Genomic DNA, 21,062 nt, shown 5'->3' with positions numbered 1-21,062 from the left:
TGTTGGGTTTTTAAAATTTATATATACAGACATGGAGAAAAAGTAATAATAATTAAAAGAGAGAATGTATACAAATACATACACACATGTACTTCAAAATGACTAAAGAAGATATTTCAGAATTCGTTTTCTTATGAGCCATTTCTAGCACCTTTTGCTTGTAAAAGTGATTGTTTAGACTTCCATCTTGGAATACTCTGGCCTTCTGTTCTGGAGAAAGTTGCCACTGTCACTGCGCTTTTCTACAACCTGGAGATACATTTCACCACGATTTTGGTCTCATACCGTTAAAAAAAAAGTCAAAAGCTGAAGAGGAAAACTTTAAACAAATGTTCCAAGGAACATGATCCCATGTTTTAATTTATTTTAAACCTAAATAATATATATTGAATCAAAGGGATACCATAAAATATATATATAATACACTATATAGTATTGATGGAAATATACAATTTTTTCTCAAAAAGTAATTTACCTGATTCAAATTATCTTTTGCGGCCTTCAATTCCATGTTTCGTGTTCTAAGAGCGAGTTCAAATTCTTGTTTTGTTTTAACTTCCTTCTTATACTGGTCTTCTATTCTTCTTAACTTCTCCCTACTTTTTTCATATAACAGATCAGCATTTCTTCTTTTTTCTTCCTCTTGTTTTAAAGCAAATCTGCAATTTAATGTGCTTATTTTAAAATTTGTTTTGTTAGAAATAAAAAGTTCCTCTTATGATCTGGTTCCACATATGTTGGCTTACCGTCCAAATGAAATTTCTATGTTCTCAAGTTTTTTTTTTTTCTTTCTAGGGCTCATGTTTTTAATTTGTCACTTCAATCTCTTCCAAAACATATATACCATTGAAAAGAAGCAAGGACAAAGCGTTATGCAACTTAGTTACTTTGAGTCAGTAATAACTCTGGTAGATGTTGTAGGAAAGAAGTTTGAAATTATTCAAGAAAGTGAGAGTTGAAAATTACCCCTTTTCCCACAGGTATAATTATTCCTCCACAGGACAGATAATTCAGTTACTCATTAAAAAGAGAAGTTGCTGTTTAGAAACAAGTTTATCAATTCACTGGAAATACAATTTCCACTTGACGAAACATTACAGGTACCTCCAAAAATGATGTGCAGTGTAAGAGAGCATCTGCGGATGTTGTTTACACAACACACACGTGCAGATTACTGTCATCCAAGACTAGACTAGCAAGTCTAATATCTGTTGCCCTATACTTTTTGTTTCTTCTTCCACAACACTTGCAACTTACCTTGTTGATGATTACCTACTTTATCAATCACTTAAAAATCCCTTCTAGAACAACACAGGATACATATCAATTAAGTAAACAATAGAGAGTGATATGAGCTTTCAGTATACACTTTTGAATTAATTTTATCTACCTATGACAGAGATGTTGGAAAAACTTATCAGCAATCACTTTCCGTATCACTTTTTTTTTAAATGTTTATTCATTTTTGAGAGAGAAAGGGAGAGCCCATGCAAACAAAGGAGGGGCAGAGAGAGAGAGAGGGAGACAGAAAATCCGAAGTGGGCTCTGCACTGACAGCAGAGTCCTCAATGCGGGGCTCGAACTCAGGAACCCTGAGATCATGACCTGAGCCAAAGTCAGACGCTTGAATGACTGAGCCACCCAGGCACCCCCATTTTCCTTTGTTTAAATTTTTTATTGAGGGAGAGATGACACAAGTGAATGAGGGCGGAGAGAGAGAAAGAGAGACAGAATCCCACGAGGGGCAGAGAGCGAGGGAGAGACAGAGAGAGAGAGAGAAGAGGGGCTCACCCGAAGTGGGGCTCGTGCTCACCCAAAGCAGGGCTTGAGCTCACCCAAAGCCGGGCTCAAACTCACGAGATCATCCCCTGAGCCGAAGCCAGATGCTTAACCAACTGAGCCACCCAGGCACCCCCACTTTACCTTTTAACCCCTGCCTGTTAAGAATCAAATGGAATCAATTTGGGGGGATTTTACTGTCTTGAGAAAAATGACCATTTTATACTCTGGTGGTAGGTACAGAAATTAATATAAGCTTTCCTGAGAGCAATTGAAAAATATGGATCAAAGACCTTTTTTTAAATTTGTTATACTTTAACCAAATTATATTATATTGAAGAATTTGTTCCAAGTAACCAGAAATGTAGGAACAGATTTATATAAAAGACATTCTTGACAGCACTAATTAAAATACAGAAAGATGAAAAACAAGCAGAATTCAATCTGTTAAATAATGACGTTTCTTGGACTATGGTGGACTTTTACACGGCCATTAAAATTGCGATTTGGAATAGACATTAAATTCTTAGAAGTATTCACTGTTAAGAACGTGCTGTGTTATTTCCAAGAATCTCACACTTCACAACACTAAAGAAGTTTTCTTTCCCGGAAAATCCTATAAGGTTAAGTTTGCAGTTACAAAACTGCCCCTACACATCTGTCACCCAAAAGTAAAGAGTTCAAATATTTCTTTGAAACCGAGATGCTATACCTCAAACAGCATACTTCATGTTCCCATTCCATTTTTTGATGCTCTAACCGTGATGTCACGTCTTTGGCTTCTCGTAGCTCGTTTTGTAGTGCACTAACCGTTTTTTCCATTTTTTTAATTTTTCCCGTAACTCGTTTACAGTGATTTTTGTTAAGTTTCCTTAATCTTTTATAAGAAACAAGTATATTTTGGATTTTTAAGAAGCCAGCAGAATCTGCATCAGAGAAGAAACAGAAACAGAAATAAAATATATGAGTACTTCTTGCATATACAGGACTGTGCATCTTCAATTCACTCATCCACACATTGAATAAATATATACCTTCAATGTAAGACATTATACTCAGCTCTACAGATACACTAGAGAAGACCCCTGGTTCGCGATTAGCTTCAAGTTTGGTGAAGGAGAAAGACAACTCAAACGCTAAGTCTAAATTCAGATAGTTCCTATCAGAAAACAGAGTTCTGTGATCATAACTTGATCCAGATTGGGCCCAAGAAAGATAGATTTCCCTGAGGAAGAGGTAACTCTACTGAGGAATGAAGGATGAGCAGGAGGCAATTAAGCAAAGGAGGAAGACAAGCACTCCCGACGGTCTAGAGCGTGTGCCGAAGTTCCACTGTAACCTGCTTCTGGCCAACATGGAGTAACACGTACTGATTGATCTTCCTACCTGAAGCAGGCAAAACCAAAACAGACAAATTACAATTTTAACATGATTTTCAAGACACAGAACTTCAGACGATGAAGGACAATGATCCCTGGAAACAAACCACGTTAGCCTAACACATGCCCAAGCTCACTGCCTTGAGAGAGTTTTCAGGCTACGACCCAGGAGACATAAATGATTTAAATAGACTCCTCCAGACTCCTTGAGTCGAGGTGACGAAACTGAGAGTCTGGTGAATTCAAGGCACATAGAGATGACAGGTCAGCATCCAGGAGAGGAGAAAGCAGAACACAGAAAGAACTCTGGACATCTGCAGAGGGTCCCCTTTGGCTACTCAGCAGAGTAACAACCAATGCATACATGGAAGGAAGTCATCAAGGGAAAAAAAATCTGAAAAGAGAGAGGAAACACTGCCTGGTGCTCCCACAGCACAAGGGACAGTATCTATTCACATTAGCTAGGATAGAAAAACTCATAATTGGCTTTAGGCTGATCACCACTCTGGATTCATCCAATGATTCGTAATAGCAACACTAAAGGATCCATCTGTTTGTAAGTAACCTAAAGATATCTCCAAACAAAGCATGAAAAGATAACTAGAGGCATAGAAGCTATTGTTTTAAAAACCAAATAGCACTTACAGAGATGTAAATTATGTTAGACATGAACAATACGATGGACAGGAATAAACACATATGAGACATCACAAAACAAAAGACTGAAGTTTAACATTGGCAACCTGGGAGACAACTTCAAGGGGGAAATACACAATTGCCCAAAGAGGCAGGGGAAAGGGAGAGGAAAAAAAAATGGCCCAAATCTTCCTAAACTTCATGAAAACTATAATCCCACCGACCCAGGAAGGATCTGTCTAGGAAAGAAGAGATGGAAGTCAACTATTGTAATTTTCCTAAACTATATACGATGTGGTATAACATTAATGGAAGCTAGACTGTGACGTTTAACCCACAGACTATAAAACCTAAACCAACCACCACAATAGCAAAACTGAAAAGTTCTAGCTAGGAAGCCTAAATAAATAAGTGAATAAGTGAATAAATAAATACATAATAAATGGATAAAACTGAATCATAAAAATGACTCGATTAAAAGAAAGCGGAAAAAGAAGAGAACAGGAACAAGGAGCAGATAGGACAAATGCAAATCAAACAGCATGATGACAGATTCAAATCAACTCTATCAATAATCACAGCAAATGAAAACGGTCTAAAAGCCTCAACTAAGACGCAGAGTGTCAGAATGGATAAAAAAGGAAGACTCAGCTATATGCTACCTATACAAAATGCACTTAAAATGTCAAGACAGAAATTTGTTCAAAAGACAGAAATATGATATAGCACACTAACACTTGACCAAAGAAGGCTGAGCTAGAGTGGCTATATGAATACCAGACAACACAGTTTCAAAACAAAAAATTATTACCAGCAATAAACAACAGGTCACTGTATAATCATAAAAGGGTCAATTAATAGCAATCTTAAATGTTCATGGATCCGTTAATAGCTTCAAAGTACCTGAAGCAAAAATTGATAGAACCGAAAAGAGAAATAGGCAAATTCACAATTATAGCCTGATATTTCAATAGGCACAACATCAGCAAGGACACAGTAGACTTGACCACCACTATTCTTCCCAAGGATCCATGGAACACTTACCAAAAAAGACGATACTCTGGGTCATAAAATAACTCTTAATAAAAGGAAGAAGTCAAGAGGCCTGAAGTCATAAAAGTGTGTCCCCTGACCACAAAGCAATCAAATCAGAAATCAAGAACAAAAATATCTCTGGAAAACACTCAACTATTTGCGAACTACAGAACACATCGAAATATCCCCTGGGTCAAAGAACTAATGAAAAGAGAAAAAAATTAGAAACGATTCTGAACTGTATGAAAATGAAACCACAGTAGAATTTGTAGAGTCCTGCTTTAGTAGCACTCACATGAAGACTGATGGCACTGAATGTATACATTAAAAAAGAAGAGGGAAGTGCGATGCTCCTTGATGCCTCTGTGGCTCCTCCCCTGCTTCCCAGGCGCCCCTCCCCACCCTGCTCCTGTGGCAGTTGTCATCTATTCTACACAAAGTCTCCCCCAAAAGTGAGAGGAGAAATATTTCTCCCCTCATTCTATAATGCTAACATTACCTGAAACCAAAACTAGACAAAGATATTATAAGAAAGAAAATTCTGTCATAAGCATGGGAGCAAAATTTCTGAAGAAACCATCCACACATCAAATCTAACACTACATTAAAGAGGGGGTGAGTCAACATGACAGAGAAGGAGGGGGACGTGAAATTACCGCATCCCTCAAACACAGCAGTGAGGCAAGAAGACGTGGAAATCTAGGAATCCAGGCTACAGAGTGACATAAACATCTCCAGGGGCCCAGGAGGACAACTTGCCAGGTCATGGAGATTTTTAATCTATTTTTTCTGCACCTCTTCTGTATCTCCTTCTTCTTCATTTTCCTCTCTCTCTCTCTCTCTCTCTCTCTCTCTCTCTCTCTCTCTCTCTCTTTTCCCTCCTTGGATTAAGTTGTATAGTATCTCTGATTCTCTGCCTGGTCAATTTTTTGTCTCTTCTCTTTTCCCTTGCCCCTGTCATTTCTCCCTTTGTATGGGATAAGACATCTTCCATCATCGCCACCCCCCCAGACTGTTTACATTTGTTTCCAAGGTTACATTATGAACAAATCTAAGCACACCTAGTGGAATGGCCAACCCACCAATAGGAGTAGGGAAATAAAGCAACCAGAGTCACAACAACAGAGAGCATGAAACACACTCCAAAAATACCTGTTGAAGGGCCAGGCCCTGGACAGCATATGACCCCTTTTAAAAATAGTAGTGCTCTCAGGTGCAGGACACATGACAGCTAGGAAAACACATAAAGTACTGAACACTGATGAAATGGAAGAATTCTCCTCAAAAGGAACTCCAGGAAGAAATGACAGCTAGAGAACTGCTCAAAACAGATATAAACAATAAATATACCGGTTCAAGAATTTAGAATAACAGTTGTAAGATTAACAGCTGAGCTTACAAAAAAAGCATAGAAGACAGGAGAGAATCTATTGCTGCAGGGATGAAGGAACTGAGAAATAGTCACAACAATGAAGAAATATTGTAAATAAGATGCAAAATAAACTAGATGCAGTAATAGCAAGGATGGAGGAAACAGAGGGGAGAATAAGTGACATAGAAGATGAAATTATGGAAAATGATGAAGCCAAGAAAAAGGGTGATAAGAAAATATTAGACCATGAGGGGAGTATTAGAAAACTAAGTGATTCAATGCAATGTAATAATATCCATATCATCAAAGTTCCAGCATAAGAGAGAGAGAAAAGGGCAGAAGGTTTACTTGAACAAATTATAGGTGACAACTTCCTCAATCTGGAGAAGGAAGCAGACATCCAAATCCAGCAGGCACAGACAACTCCCTTCAGATTCAACAGGAATAGGTCTTGTCCACAGCATATCATAGTGAAACTGACAAGTTACAAAGAGAAAGAGAGAATTCTGAAAGCAGCAAGGGACAAACGGGCCTTAACCTACAAGGGTAGACACATATGGGTAGTAGCAGACCTGTCCACTGAAACTTGGCAGGCCAGGAGGGGATGGTAGGAGAAGGTCCATGTGCTGAATAGGAAAATATGCAGCTAAGAATCCTTTCTCCAGCAAGGCTGTCATTCAGAACAGGAGAGATAAGCTTTCCCAGAACAACAAAAACTAAAAGGGCTCATGACCACTAAACCAGCCCTGCAGGAGATCCTCAGGAAGACTATGTGAATGGAATGTTGCCAAGTCTACAAAGGACCAGAAACATCACCACAAGCATGAAACCTACCGACAACACAATGACACTAAATCCATATCTTTAAATAATCACTCTGAATGTGAATGGACTAAATGCCCCTATCGAAACACACAGGGTATTGGGATGGATTAAAAACAACAACAACAAAATCCATCTATATGCTGTCTACAAGAGACTTATTTTAGACATGAGGACACCATTAGATTGAAGGTTAGGGGATGGAGTACCATGTATTATGCTACTGGAAGTCAAAAGAAAGCTGGAGTAGCCATACGTAGATGAGATTTCAAACCACAGACTCTAACAAGAGATGAAGAAGGGCAATACGTCATAGTTAAGGGATCTATCCATCAAGAAGAGCTAACAATTGTAAATGTTGGTGGCCCCGACTAGAGACCCCACAAATATATACATTGACTAATCACAAACATAAGCAATCTTATTGATAATCATATGGAAATTGTAGGTGACTTTAGTACTCCCTTGCAACAATGGACAGATCATCTAGGCAGAAAATCAATAAAGAAACAAAGGCTTTGAATGATACACTGGACCAGAGGGATTTGACAGACCTATTCAGAACTTTTCATCCAACAGCAGCAGAATACACATTCTTCTCGAGTACACGTGGAACATTCTCCAAAACAGATCACACAGTGGGTCACAAAACAGCCCTCAATAAATATAAAAGAACTGAGATCATACCATGCATATTTTCAGATCACAACACTATGAAACTTGAAATCAAACAAAAGAAAAAGTTTGGAAAGCTTCTGAATGCATGGAGGTTAAAGAACATCCTATTGGAGAAAGAATGGGTCAACCAGACGATGAAAAGAGAAATTAAAAAAATATGGAGGCAAACGAAAATGAAAACATGACAGTCCAAACCCTTTGGGATGCAGCAAAGGCAGCCCTAAAAGGAAAACACATTGCAATCCAGGCATTTCTCAAGAAATAAGAACAATCCAAAATACAAAATCGAACCTCACACCTAAAGAAACTAGAAGAAGAAGAGCAAAGAAACCCTACAGCCATTAGAAGAAATAATAAAGATTAGAGCAGAAAGAAACACCATAGAATCAAAAAAAAAAAAAAAAAAACAACCAAAAAACAAAACGCAAAACACAGGAACGCAAAGAACAGATCGGTGAATCTAAGAGCTGCTTTTTTTTTAAACGAATAAATAAACTTGATAACCCCCTAGCCAGCTTTCTCAGAAAGAAATGAGAATCCGAAGAGATGAAATCATGAATGAAAGAGAAGAGATCACAGTCAACACCACAGGAATTCAATTATTAGAGAATACTATGAAAATTTATATGCCAACAAACTGGACAACCTGGAAGAAATGGACAAATACCTAGACAACTACAGACTACCCAAACTCAAATGGGAAGAAATAGAAAATTTGAACAGACCCATAACCAGCGAAGAAATTCAATCAATTATCAAAAATCTCCCAACAAATAGGAGTCCTGGGCCAGAAGTCTTCCCAGGGGAATTCTACAAGACATCGAAAGCCGAGTTAATACCTATACTTTTCAAGCTGTTGAACAAAGAAATGGAAGAAAAGCTTCCGGACTCATTCTGTGAAGCTAGCATTCCCTTGATTCCCAAAACAGATAGAGACCCCACTAAAAAGGAGAATGACAGGCCAATGTTCCTGAAGAACATGGATGCCAAAATTCTTAACAAGATACTAGCAAATCCAATTCGGCAGTGTATGAAAGAATTCTTCACCATGATCAAGTGGGATTCATTCCTGGGCTACAGGGCTGGTTCAATATTCGCAAATCAATCAAAATGATACATCACATTAATAGAAAAAGGATGCGATCATCCATATGATCCTGTCAATAAAAGCAGGAAAAAAACATTTGATAAACTACGGCATCCTTTGTTAGAAAAACCTTCAAGAAAGTTGGGATAGAAGGAACATACCTTAACATCCTAAAAGCCATATATGAGAAGCTCGCTGCTAATAGCATCCTCAATGGGGAGAAACAGAGAACTTCCCGCCCCCCCACCACAGGAGATAAGGAACATGAAAGGGATGTCCACTCTCACCAGTGTTGTTTACCATAGTGTTGGAAGTCCTAGCCTCAGCAATCACAACAAAATGAAATAAAACTCATCCAAATTGGCAAAGAAGAAGTTACACTTTCACTTTTCGCAGATGACATGATACTCCACATGGAAAACCCGAAAGACTCCACCAAAAAGCTGCTCGAACTGATACATGAATTCAGCAAAGTCACAGGATACAAAAATCAACACACAGAAATTGATTGCACTTCTATATACCAATAATGAAGCCACAGAAAGAGAAATCAAGAAACTGAGCTCATTTACAATTACACCAAGAACCATAAAATACCTAGAAATCAACCTAACCAAAGATATAAGAGATTTGTATCCTGAAAACTGTAGAAAAAATATCAAAGAAATTGAAGAAGACACAAAGAAATGGAAAAACATTCCATGCTCACGGACTGGAAGAAGAAATATTATGAAAATGTCGATACGACCCAAAGCAATCGACACAATCAGTGCAATCCCAACCAACATTGCACTGGCACTCTTCTCAGAGCTAGAACAAACAATCCTAAAATTTGTATGGAACCACAAAAGATCCCAGATAGCCAAAGTCATGTTAAAAAAGAAAACCAAAGCTGGAGGTGTCACAATCGCAGACTTGAGCCTCTACTACAAAGCTGCAATCATCAAGAGAGTATACTATCGGCACAAAAAGAGACACAAAGGCGAATGGAATAGAACAGAGAATCCAGAAATGGACCCACAAATGTATGGCCAACTAAACCTTGGCAAAGCAGGAAAGAGTATCCAATGGAAAAAAGATAGGCTCTTTAGCAAATGGTGCTGGGAGAGCTGGACAGCACCATGCGGAAGAATGAAACGGGACCAGTTTCTTACACCATTCATCAACTCAAAATGGATGAAAGACCTCAATGTGAGAGAGGAAACCATCAAAACCCTAGAGGAGAACACAGGCCACATCCTCTTTGACCTTGGCCACAGCAACTTCTACTCAACACATGTCTGAAGGCAAGGGACATAAAAGCAAAATTGGGCTATTGGGACCTCATCAAGGTAAAAAGCTTCTGCACTGCAAAGGAAACAATCCACAAAATTAAAAGGCACCAACGGAACGGGAGAAGATATTTGCAAATGACATAAAGGATTAGCATCCATACTCTATAAAGAATTTACCAAACTCAACACCTGAAAAACAAATAATCCAGGGAAAGAATGGGCAGAAGACATGAATAGACACTTTTCCAAAGAAGACATCCAGATGGCCAACAGGCACATGAAAGGATGTTCAAGGTCGCTCATCATCAGGGAAATACAAATCAAAACCACATTGAGATACCACCTCACACCGGTCAGAGTCGATCAAATTAACAACACAGGAAACAACAGATGTTGGTGAGGATGTGCAGAAATGGGAACTCTCTTGCACTGTCGGTGGGAATGCAGGGTTGGTGCAGCTGCTCTGGAAAACAGTGTGGAGGTTGGTTCCTCAAAAAATTAAAATAGAATTACCCTACAACCCAGGAATTGCACTACAAGGCACTTACCCAAGGGATACAGGAGTGCTGATTCATAGGGGCACGTGTACCCCAACGTGTATAGCAGCACTATCAACAATTGCCATATTATGGAAAGAGCCCAAATGTCCACCAACTGATGAATGGGTAAAGAAGATATGGTTTATATATACGATGGCTATTACTTGGCAGTGAGAAAGAATGAAATCGTGCCATTTGCAACAACATGGATGGAATTGGAGGGTAGTATGTGAAGTGAAATAAGGCAGTCAGAGAAAAACAGATATCATGTTTTCACTCATATGTGGGTTTTGAAAAACGTAACAGAAAAACATGGGGGAACAGAAGAGGGAAAAATCTTTTCAGACAGGGAGGCAAACCATGAGAAACTTTTATTTTTTAATTTTTTTTCAACGTTTATTTATTTTTGGGACAGAGAGAGATAGAGCATGAACGGGAGGGGCAGAGAGAGAGGGAGACACAGAATCGGAAACAGGCTCCAGGCTCTGAGCCATCAGCCCAGAGCCTGACGCGGGGCTCGAACCCACGGACCGCGAGATCGTGACCTGGCTGAAGTCGGACGCTTAACCGACTGCGCCACCCAGGCGCCCCCATGAGAAACTTTTAAATGCAGAGAACAAACTGAAGGTTCATGGAGGGGTGGGGGAAAGGGGAGAATGGGTGATGGGCATTGAGGAGGGCACTTGTTGGCATGAGCACTGGGTGTTGTATATAAGTAATGAATGTTGGGAATATACTCCCAAAGCCAAGAGCACAATATATACACTGTATGTTAGCTAACTTGACAATAAATTATATTTAATTAATTAGTTAATTAATTAAACTATAGCCATGTGTGTGTGTGTGCGGGGTGGGTGGTGGAATCTAGCAATACACTAAGGGATAATTTGTTATGACCAAATGGTGTTTATCCAAGAAATGCAGAGTTGGTTTAAGATTCGAAAACCAATTAGTGTTATTCACCATATTAACAAACTTTTAAAAAAGGAAAATTATATGATCATCTCCGTAGGTAAAATAAGGCCCTTGTCAAAATTCAACATCCCATTCCAGATAAAAACTTTCAGCAATCCTGGAATACAAGGGAACTTCAATATGACTTAAAACAAAACAAACAAAACAAAACAAAACAAAACAAGTCATGATAACTCTACAGCTAACGTTACATGTAATGGTAAAACACTGAATGCATTTCCTAGAAGATCAGGAAGAAGACAAGTAGGCCATTCACTGAATGACTTCTTCTCTTCAGCACTATACTAGCAGTTCTAGCCAACGCAATCAAACAAGAAAAAGCTACAAAGGACATCCAAATAGAAAATGAAGTGAAACTGTCTCTATAGCAATGACATGGTCACAAAATAGAAGTTGGCAAACTCCCACCTGTGGGCCACGTTACTTGTTTTGGTAAATTAAATTTTATCAAAATACAGCCATGTCCATTAATGTATGCAGTATCTATTGACTGCCCTTATAGTACAATGGCAAAGCTGTTTAGTTGCGACAGAGAATGTATTGGCTACAAGTCTACAATATTTACCATTGTTAGTAAAATAGTAATTAAAAATGAATTTTAATGAACTTTGCTTATGTAGAAAATCTGACAGAATTAAGAAAAATGCTACTAGAATTAATGAATTTATAGCGGCACATGGATGACTCAGTCGGTTGAGTGTCTCTTGATTTCAGCTCAGGCTATGATCCCAGAGTCATGGGATGGAGCCCTATGTCAGGCTCGCACTGAGCATGGAGACTGCTTAAGATTCTCCCTGTCTCTCTCTCTCTCTCTCTCTCTCTCTCTCTCTCTCTCTCTCTCTCTCTCTGCCCCTCTCCCCTGCTGATGTACTCTCTCTAAAATTAAATATATGTAGGGGCGCCTGGGTGGCTCAGTCGGTTAAGCGGCCGACTTCAGCTCAGGTCACGATCTCACGGTCCGTGAGTTCGAGCCCCGCGTCGGGCTCTGGGCTGATGGCTCAGAGCCTGCAGCCTGCTTCCGATTCTGTGTCTCCCTCTCTCTCTGCCCCTCCCCTGTTCATGCCCTGTCTCTCTCTGTCTGAAAAATAAATAAAACGATAAAAAAAATTTAAATATATGTATACATATAAATTTATCAAGGTTGGAAGATACAGAATCATTACACAAAAATCAACTGTATTTCTATATACTTGCTATAAAGAATCAAAAATTAAAATTTCAGGGCACCTGGGTGCCTCAGTTGGTTAAGCGCTGGGCTCTGGCTAAGGTCATGATCTCAACGTTGGTGAGTTCAAGCCCCATGTCGGTTCTGTACTGACAGCTTGGAGCCTGGAGCCTGCTTCAGATTCTGTCTCCCTCTCTCTCTGTCCCTCCCCAACTCATGCTCTGTCTCTCTCTCAAGGGCAAACATTACAAAAAAATATTTAAATTTAAGATATTTACAACTGCACTGAAAATAAAAAATAATCACAGTTAATATCATAAAAGACAGAAAGACCTATACATTAAAAACTACAAAATATTACTGAGAACATTTTAAAAGACCTATATCAAGGGAGAGATATATCCTCTGTTCAGGGGTTAAAAAATTCAATATTGTCAAGAAGTCAGTTCTCCCCAAATAAATCTGTAGATTCAACATAATCTAAACTTCATTTCCAGAAGACCACCAGAGTTGGGGTTTTGTTTGTTTGTTTGTTTTTTAAGAAACTGACAAACTGATTCTAAAATTCACGTGGAAATGCAAAGGATCCAGTGTAGCAAAAGAACACTGAAAAGAACCAAGCAGGACGACTAACACCACGTAATTTCAAAAATTCTTATAAACTGGCAGTGATTAAAACAGCATAATATTGGTACAAAGATGGCCAAAGAGATCAATGAGACAGAATAGAGCCCATAACTAAGCCCACACATATATGGCCAACTGATTATGACAAAGGAGCAATGGCGTAAAGTGGAGAAAACACAGCCTTTTCAATAAATGGTGCTGGAACAACTGGATATCCATATGCAAAAGAATGAACTTGTATCCATACTTTATATCATAAAAAAAAGAATATAAAATGGGCCATAGATCTAAATGTGAGACCTCAAACTATAACACTTCTAAAAGAAAGCATGAGAGAAAAACTTTGTGACCTTGTGCTAGGCAAAGATTTCTTCGATATGAAAACCAAAAGCAACACTCATACAAGAACAAATGAATGCATAAACTGGACTTCACCAAAAAGAAAAACTGCTCTTCAAAAACACTATTGAGAGAAGGAAAAGTCACAGACTGGGAGAAGAAAAACCTTGCAAAAAAAAAAGAAAGAGAGAGAGGTGATAAAGGAACTGTATCTAGCTCTTTCCACCATCTTTCTGTGCCACCATCATGATGCATGTGAATGTCGTGGCAGATGCTCCCCAAAGCATAACAATACTGAAAAGAGAAGCAAACGCCAGGTTCTTACTAGGCCGTGCTCCAAAACATTGTCCACTTTCTAACTGTGATGATGAAGCATGGTTACACTGGTGAATTTAAAAATTGATGATCACAGAGTTGGGAAAATTGTTGTGAACCTCACAGGCAGGTTAAGCAAGCATGGAGTGACTGGCCCCAGAACTGATGGACAATGCAAAGATCTAGAAAAGTGGCAGAATAATCTGCTCAGTTTGGTTTCATTATACTGACCACCTCAGCTACAGTCATGGACCATGAAGAAGCAAGATGAAAACACACAGAAGGGGAAATCCTGGGATTCTTTTTCTAGGGATGTAATACGTATGTGCAAATAAAATGCCTCAATGGAAAACAAAAACAAAAACAACCACAAAAAGACAAAAAGAAAACGAAATAAGAAGGAACTGTGTCTAGAATATACAAAGAATTCTGAAAACTCAACAAGTAAGAAAACAAACAAATTCTTAAAATAAAAAAAAAAAGATTTGGGGGCGCCTGGGTGGCGCAGTCGGTTAAGCGTCCGACTTCAGCCAGGTCACGATCTCGCAGTCTGTGGGTTCGAGACCCTCGTCGGGCTCTGGGCTGACGGCTCAGAGCCTGGAGCCTGTTTCCGATTCTGTGTCTCCCTCTCTCTCTGCTCCTCCCCCCCGTTCATGATCTGTCTCTCTCTCTCCCAAAAATAAATAAACATTGAAAAAAAAATTTTTTTAATTAAAAAAAAAAAAAAAAAGATTTGGACAATTCAAAGAAGATATACAGATGGCAAGCAAGCATGTGAAAATATGGTCAACATCGTCAGTTATTAGCAAAATGTATATTCAAACCATAATGATATATAAAATATCCATCCGAATGGCTAGGATTTAAAAAGCTGACAATTCTAAGTGTTCATGAATATGTATGTAGGAATTGGTGCTCTCACAGACTGCTGGTGGGAATGGAAAACAGTATAACTCCTTTAGAAAATGATTTGGCAGCTTCATAATAAGGGAATAGAAAGGGACATGAGATTTTTCAGGGTGATGAATATGTTAACTGTCTGGATTGCGGTTATCGTTTCATACGTGTAAACATATGTCAAAACTATCAAATGACACACTTCATATATGTGCAGTTTACCTAACCAAAGCTGTTGGAAACGACAAGCTCTTTCACAGGAAGAAACGTCTAAAACAGTGGATAAGACACAGACGGAAAGAAGGATGTCAAACAATACAAGATGAAGCCAGAGGACCGTGGCCTTTAACCTAATAGCAATGAGAAGTAACAGCTAAGCTTGAAGCAAGGAGGTAACATGATGAAATACACATTTTTTTAAGTATATACTAATTATGGTTGCAGTGCAGACCAAGGTCCTGGGAGGTTGAACGGCAGGGAAAACGGTCCTGAGGTTATCTCAGTCATCTAGGAGAAAAATAATGACCTGACCTGGGTGAAGGCACAGAAGAGAAGCAGAGTTAACAAACACGTTAGATGTGCCATTCCCACTAAGAAAGGTACAGTAGAAATGATGACTCTTTGGCTGAGAGGATACAATAGTTCTCCTTTGATTTTAATATAAAACATATTTCTGAGAGGAGCAGCTCTACAATACAGCAGTGTTCTATGGTGCAGTACTAGGCAAGGTGTGCACATATGACTACAGCCATATACGTAAAAAGGCCTCCTACCTTTACAATCCATGCCAAGTTGTTCAATCAGCAACATGAAATTCTTAGAGTAAGGCAACCCACAATCCTCTGAGGCTGTTTCAGATGACTGAATGAGGTCGACAAGGTCATCCTTAGAAGTAATTTGCTTTTTGACCTACAAATAAAGAATACCATTTCAAAATGTCCGCCAAATATTTATAAAATATACAAGGTGTAGAGAAGTGATAAATACCCATCTTTTTATAAAAGCAAACACAGGGGCACCTGAGTGGCTCAGTCGGTTGAGCATCCGACTCCATTGTGGCTCAGGTCATGACCTCAGGGTTCCTGAGTTTGAGTCCCATGTTGACCTCCACAATGTCAGCATGGAGCCTGCTTGGGATTCTCTCTCCCCCTCTCCCCCTGCCCCTCCCCCACTTGTGCGTGCTCTCTCTCAAAATGCATTTTAAAAATAAGTGAATAAACATTTAAAAGTGAAAGCACAGAGACTTTTTATGTTTTTTTTTTTTTATATATATGAAATTTATTGACAAACTGGTTTCCATACAACACCCAGGGCTCATCCCAAAAGGTGCCCTCCTCAATACCCATCACCCACCCTCTCCTCCCTCCCACACCCCATCAACCCTCAGTTTGTTCTCAGTTTTTAACAGTCTCTTATGCTTTGGCTCTCTCCCACTCTAACCTCTTTTTTTTTTTTTCCTTCCCCTCCCCCATGGGTTCCTGTTAAGTTTCTCAGGATCCACATAAGAGTGAAACCATATGGTATCTGTCTTTCTCTGTATGGCTTATTTCACTTAGCATCACACTCTCCAGTTCCATCCACGTTGCTACAAAAGGCCCTCTTTCATTTTTTCTCATTGCCATGTAGTATTCCATTGTGTATATAAACCACAATTTCTTTATCCATTCATCAGTTGATGGACATTTAGGCTCTTTCCATAATTTGGCTATTGTTGAGAGTGCTGCTATGAACATTGGGGTACAAGCACAGAGACTTTTTAAAAGAAGGGATTTTTATCAAAAAGACACCGTTATCAATAGCTAGTATTTCTAAGTACCTTTTTCACAGCAAATGTCTCTACAACAAAGGAAGATTGTCTATGTTTTCACTACATCTTTCATAAAGTATTTTTTTACCACTGAACAATATCTTTAATAAATATTTATCAAAATAATATAATAAAATAAAAATAAAATAAATAAATAAAATAAAATTACATTGTCTATTTCTCTTACCTTGTTCTTCTTCTTAGAAATTTTCTTTGCAGGCCTGAAAAAACCCAACAATTCTTTTCAGGCAAATATTAAATACTTAAAATACAAAGAATATTTAACCCAATTGTTTCTGATATAAAATCTCTGCATTTGAAACTAATTTTCTACAAAGGGGATTAAACAATAGAGTAACATTAAACAGCATAGAAAATATACTATTACTAATATTAACGAAGGATTAGACGTATCCAGTTGTAATATATGTGCTGCTGAAGTGAGAACAACAAAGTACTAAATTTAGATAAAAACTAACAAAAGCAAAGGAAAATCCTCATGCGACTTGCATTATTTGATAGGCATGATACCATTGTTTTTGTTGTTGTCATTTTTACTAAAAATAAACTTTTCCTAGCACTAAAACCTACTTGGAAAGTGCAAGTTAAGTCCCTATATGAAAGGACCCCTTTTTAACAATCGTGATATTAACGTGTTGAAGACTCACTGTGCAACTACTCTCTAGGCATTACTATGAGCACTTTACATGTCTTCAAGGTATTTGAAGCCCCACAACAATCTTATGAAGTAGGTTATTATAGTAGGTATTTTACACAGGAAGAAAATGAGGCACAGAAAGTCGAAGTGACTTGCCCAAGAAGCCCTAATCGCTGGCCAAGAACAGACCCTGAATTCAAACCCAGGAATGTGCCTTCAAAGCATGTGTTTCATAACACGTGGTTAAAGGAATACTTAAGTGTTTCTAACTAATATAATAGCAAATGAATCTACATTATTATTCTATTTCTAGCCATAGCTGTACATAACAATTTCTGAATCTTACACCTTCTTTTAAGAGACTTTATACCTAGGCAATATTGGAAATCTACTTTCAATAAACTACAGATTTGCTTCTTCTAGAGAAGTTCATCAACAGGCATTCATTCGTTCATTCAACTGTTTCTTCCCACATTCAACACATACTTATTGAACATATAATCTGTGTCAGTGACACTGCTGGTACAGGAAGCATGGTGTTTGTAATTGAGAGCTTTCCAGTCCAAAAGGAATAATCTGTGATGGGTTACTAGTTTATTTTCCAATTGTAAATAAACAAAATCTTCCCCTTTCCCCAGAACATAAATAAATATTAACTTGATATAACCAGATACTTTCACGTCCCTAACAAAATCATAGCTATTCATGACGCTATCAAAGGCACTGAATATCTAAAATCATCAAGGAAGGATTAGTTCTATTCAGAATGGCCTCAGTGTTTGCATACATTTATTATAAGTGTGAATGTATATATATACACACACATATACTTATATATACACATATAGAATTTATACACAGGTATAAATATATATATATATATATATATATATATATATACATACTTGCATACATACATATATATATTTTTAAATCTGCACATTCAATTACAGGAGAATACCCCATTGTGGAACCAATTCTGAATAAACCAACTTCTTCCACAAAATTACATGAATAGGAGTACTAAAGACAATGACTATAATCTTTAAAAGATACTGTAATACACTCAACAAACTTCCTAATGTTTGGAAATGCAAACAAAGTTAAATTAATGAACCATGTCTATCTCTATTGATCATTTCCAACAGCATACATACTCTAAAAGCTCCCATATTAAAATAAAAAGAGGAGGAAAATGCCTTTGCAACTCACATTCTTTCCCAGTTATCATCCATTTCTCTATTACCTTTCCCAATTAAAATGCTCTAAGGAGTTGTTGACACTTGCTCATCTTCCATGCTTCCATGGTGACTACTGAAACTGCTCCTTGACAAAGTCACTTACCCTCATCATAACTTTTCAAGCAGTGTGTTTGGTATGTTGAGTATTTCTTGCTTTAGCTTGGACCTACCTACACTACAGCATCGTATTTCCACAAAAGGTAATCACTGCTAAAATGCCTTCACAGGCACATAAAGAATTTATAGATTTTACCTGCTTTCATGCTGATCCTTTTCACTGAAATGGCTGCCATCATTCTTTTGTAGTGGACCACCAGTTAGGGAATCGGCCTTCTTCAACACTGGTGTGATCACAGATCCTTTTGATGTCCCATTTTCATTTTCACCTTCCTTTAACTTCTTCCTATGTAAACCAGGTTCACTCCTTAAAGAAAAAGCCATTAAAAAGCCATAAAACAGCCAATGTTTTCTAATAATTTTACTGATAAAGAATAAAAAGACAATTTTCATCAAGTTCTGAATTTTACCCATCTGACTTAATTTATTAATTCAGAGAACAGTGCTGAAATACCAACCATATACAAGGAAATACTCATCTGTTGCTTCAAACACAGACAAATATACAAGTATAATACAATGTGATTTGTAAGAATTGACATGTGAAAAGCTGTAAGTGAGGACAAGAAAGGCTTTATTGAAGAGGGAAAATAAATAGGAGAGGTCACCAGGAAAACAAACGGGAGAAAACCATTTTCTTAGAGATTAGAATGTAAGCACAAAGATTACATCGATGGCATCTAGGTGCCTTGAAAGGAAAAGTATACTTTTAGGAACTTGGAAGAAAACCATAAGATACATGGAACCAAGTAGTAAGAGTCAGGAAAGAAATTCTGACTCAGACATGGGAGTAATAAGTAGATTTGTGCTATATTTTCGGCTTTTCTTTTAAATATAAAAATGCTTCATTTCAACAAAGTTTTAAAATAGCATGAGGTCCATATAACATGAAAGAAGAAGTCAGGGAAATATCTTAGGGGCAAAACTACTTTTAAAATACCCATATGTCAGAGCGATATCAGTATCATAGCTGGGTAAGATGTACCTTATTGCATCTCCCCACCTACAACAAACTGGCATCTTGTCCACCCAAGGGCAAACCTACCTTTGCGGGAGCTGTGGGAATCTAGCACCATATTCCGAGGGACCGAGGAAAAGCCTTGCCTACCCGTGCATCAGGTAACAGGCATACATACTACAGTCTAATCTGTGGACCTAGCAATAGCCCATAAAGTGCCTCCATTCCCTCCCTCTCAGCCACATCTGGGAGTCCCTCCCTAGAAAACACTGTCTAGGATAATCACCCGCGGATGAGAGAGCCTTTTTGGAAAACCAGGTGTCCTGCAGAGAATTTGCAGCATACCACTGGAGCAAAAAAATCAGGGTTGGACACACTGAAGAGGTAGTCATTAAAGACTGGAGGAGGTGACTGCTACTTCAAGTGCAAAGACAGCAATGCAAAACTGCAAAGAATATAAAATATCAAGGAAATATTATACCATCAAAGGATCACAATAATCTTCCAGTAATCAATCGGAAACACATGGAGATCTGTAATTTATTCAAAAGAGAATTCAAAACCAGCAGTTTTAAGGAAACTCAGTGAGTTACAAGAAAAATACAAAAAGCCAACTCATTAAAATCAGAAAAACACTCTATGAATAAAATGAGAAGCTTAACAAAGAGCTGGAAATAGTAAAAACTGACTAAACAAAAATCCTGGAGCTGAAGTGTATAATGAAGGAGATGAAAAAAGCAAGAGTGATCACTGACAGGAAATGGATCAAGCAAAAAATAAAATGTGAATTTAAAGACAGGAACTATCAAGTTATCCAGTCAGCAGACAACAAAGTAAAAAGAAAGAAAAAGAGTGAGGAAAGACTATGTGACTACAAGTGAACCCTCATAAGGCTATTAGCAATTTCTCAGCAGAAACCTTACATACCAGGAGGCAGTGGGATTATACATATTCAAAGTGCTAAGCGAAAAAAGACTACCAATCAAGAATACTGTACTCAGCAAAATTACCCTTCGGAAATCAAGTCAAATAAATACAATTGATACACCGCATTCACAGGATAAAAAAAAAAATCATATGATCATCACAGCATGTGAGGAAAAAGCATTTGACAAAATTCAACATCTTTTCAGGATTAAAAACTCTCAATAAAGTGGGTACTGAATTATCACACCTGGACATAGTGAAGTCCAATATGATAAGCCCACGGCCAACATCATATGCAGTGGTAAAAAACTGAAAGCTTTTACTCTAAGTTCAAGAACAAGGCAAAGTTGCCCACTTGACCACTCCTATTCAACAGGATACGGGAAGTCCTAGCCAAAGCAGTCAGGCAAGAAAAGGAAATGACAGGCATCCAAA

The 21,062-nt window shown here is 38.1% G+C and overlaps 1 protein-coding gene across 2 annotated transcripts in view; it reads right to left on the bottom strand.

Annotated features, from left to right (window-relative positions):
• LOC122471004 (ankyrin repeat domain-containing protein 26-like) overlaps window positions 1-19,707 on the bottom strand; it is a 52,326-nt gene extending 32,619 nt beyond the window's left edge. For both annotated transcript variants that reach the window (XM_043559326.1, XM_043559327.1), the window contains exons 1-5: window positions 18,879-19,707; window positions 16,914-16,947; window positions 15,693-15,828; window positions 2,492-2,705; window positions 476-659 (exon numbers count right to left, since the gene is read on the bottom strand). In XM_043559326.1, the coding sequence (XP_043415261.1) occupies window positions 476-659; window positions 2,492-2,705; window positions 15,693-15,828; window positions 16,914-16,947; window positions 18,879-19,156 (846 nt within the window). In that variant the 5' untranslated portion in view covers window positions 19,157-19,707. The remainder of the gene's footprint in view (window positions 1-475; window positions 660-2,491; window positions 2,706-15,692; window positions 15,829-16,913; window positions 16,948-18,878) is intronic.
• Between the last annotated feature and the right edge of the window lie 1,355 nt (window positions 19,708-21,062).

This window comes from Prionailurus bengalensis, chromosome D3 (assembly GCF_016509475.1).
Source record: "Prionailurus bengalensis isolate Pbe53 chromosome D3, Fcat_Pben_1.1_paternal_pri, whole genome shotgun sequence".
NCBI lineage: Eukaryota > Metazoa > Chordata > Mammalia > Carnivora > Felidae > Prionailurus > Prionailurus bengalensis.
Note: the sequence above shows the minus strand (reverse complement) of the source record. Positions and strands in the feature narration are given on the sequence as shown.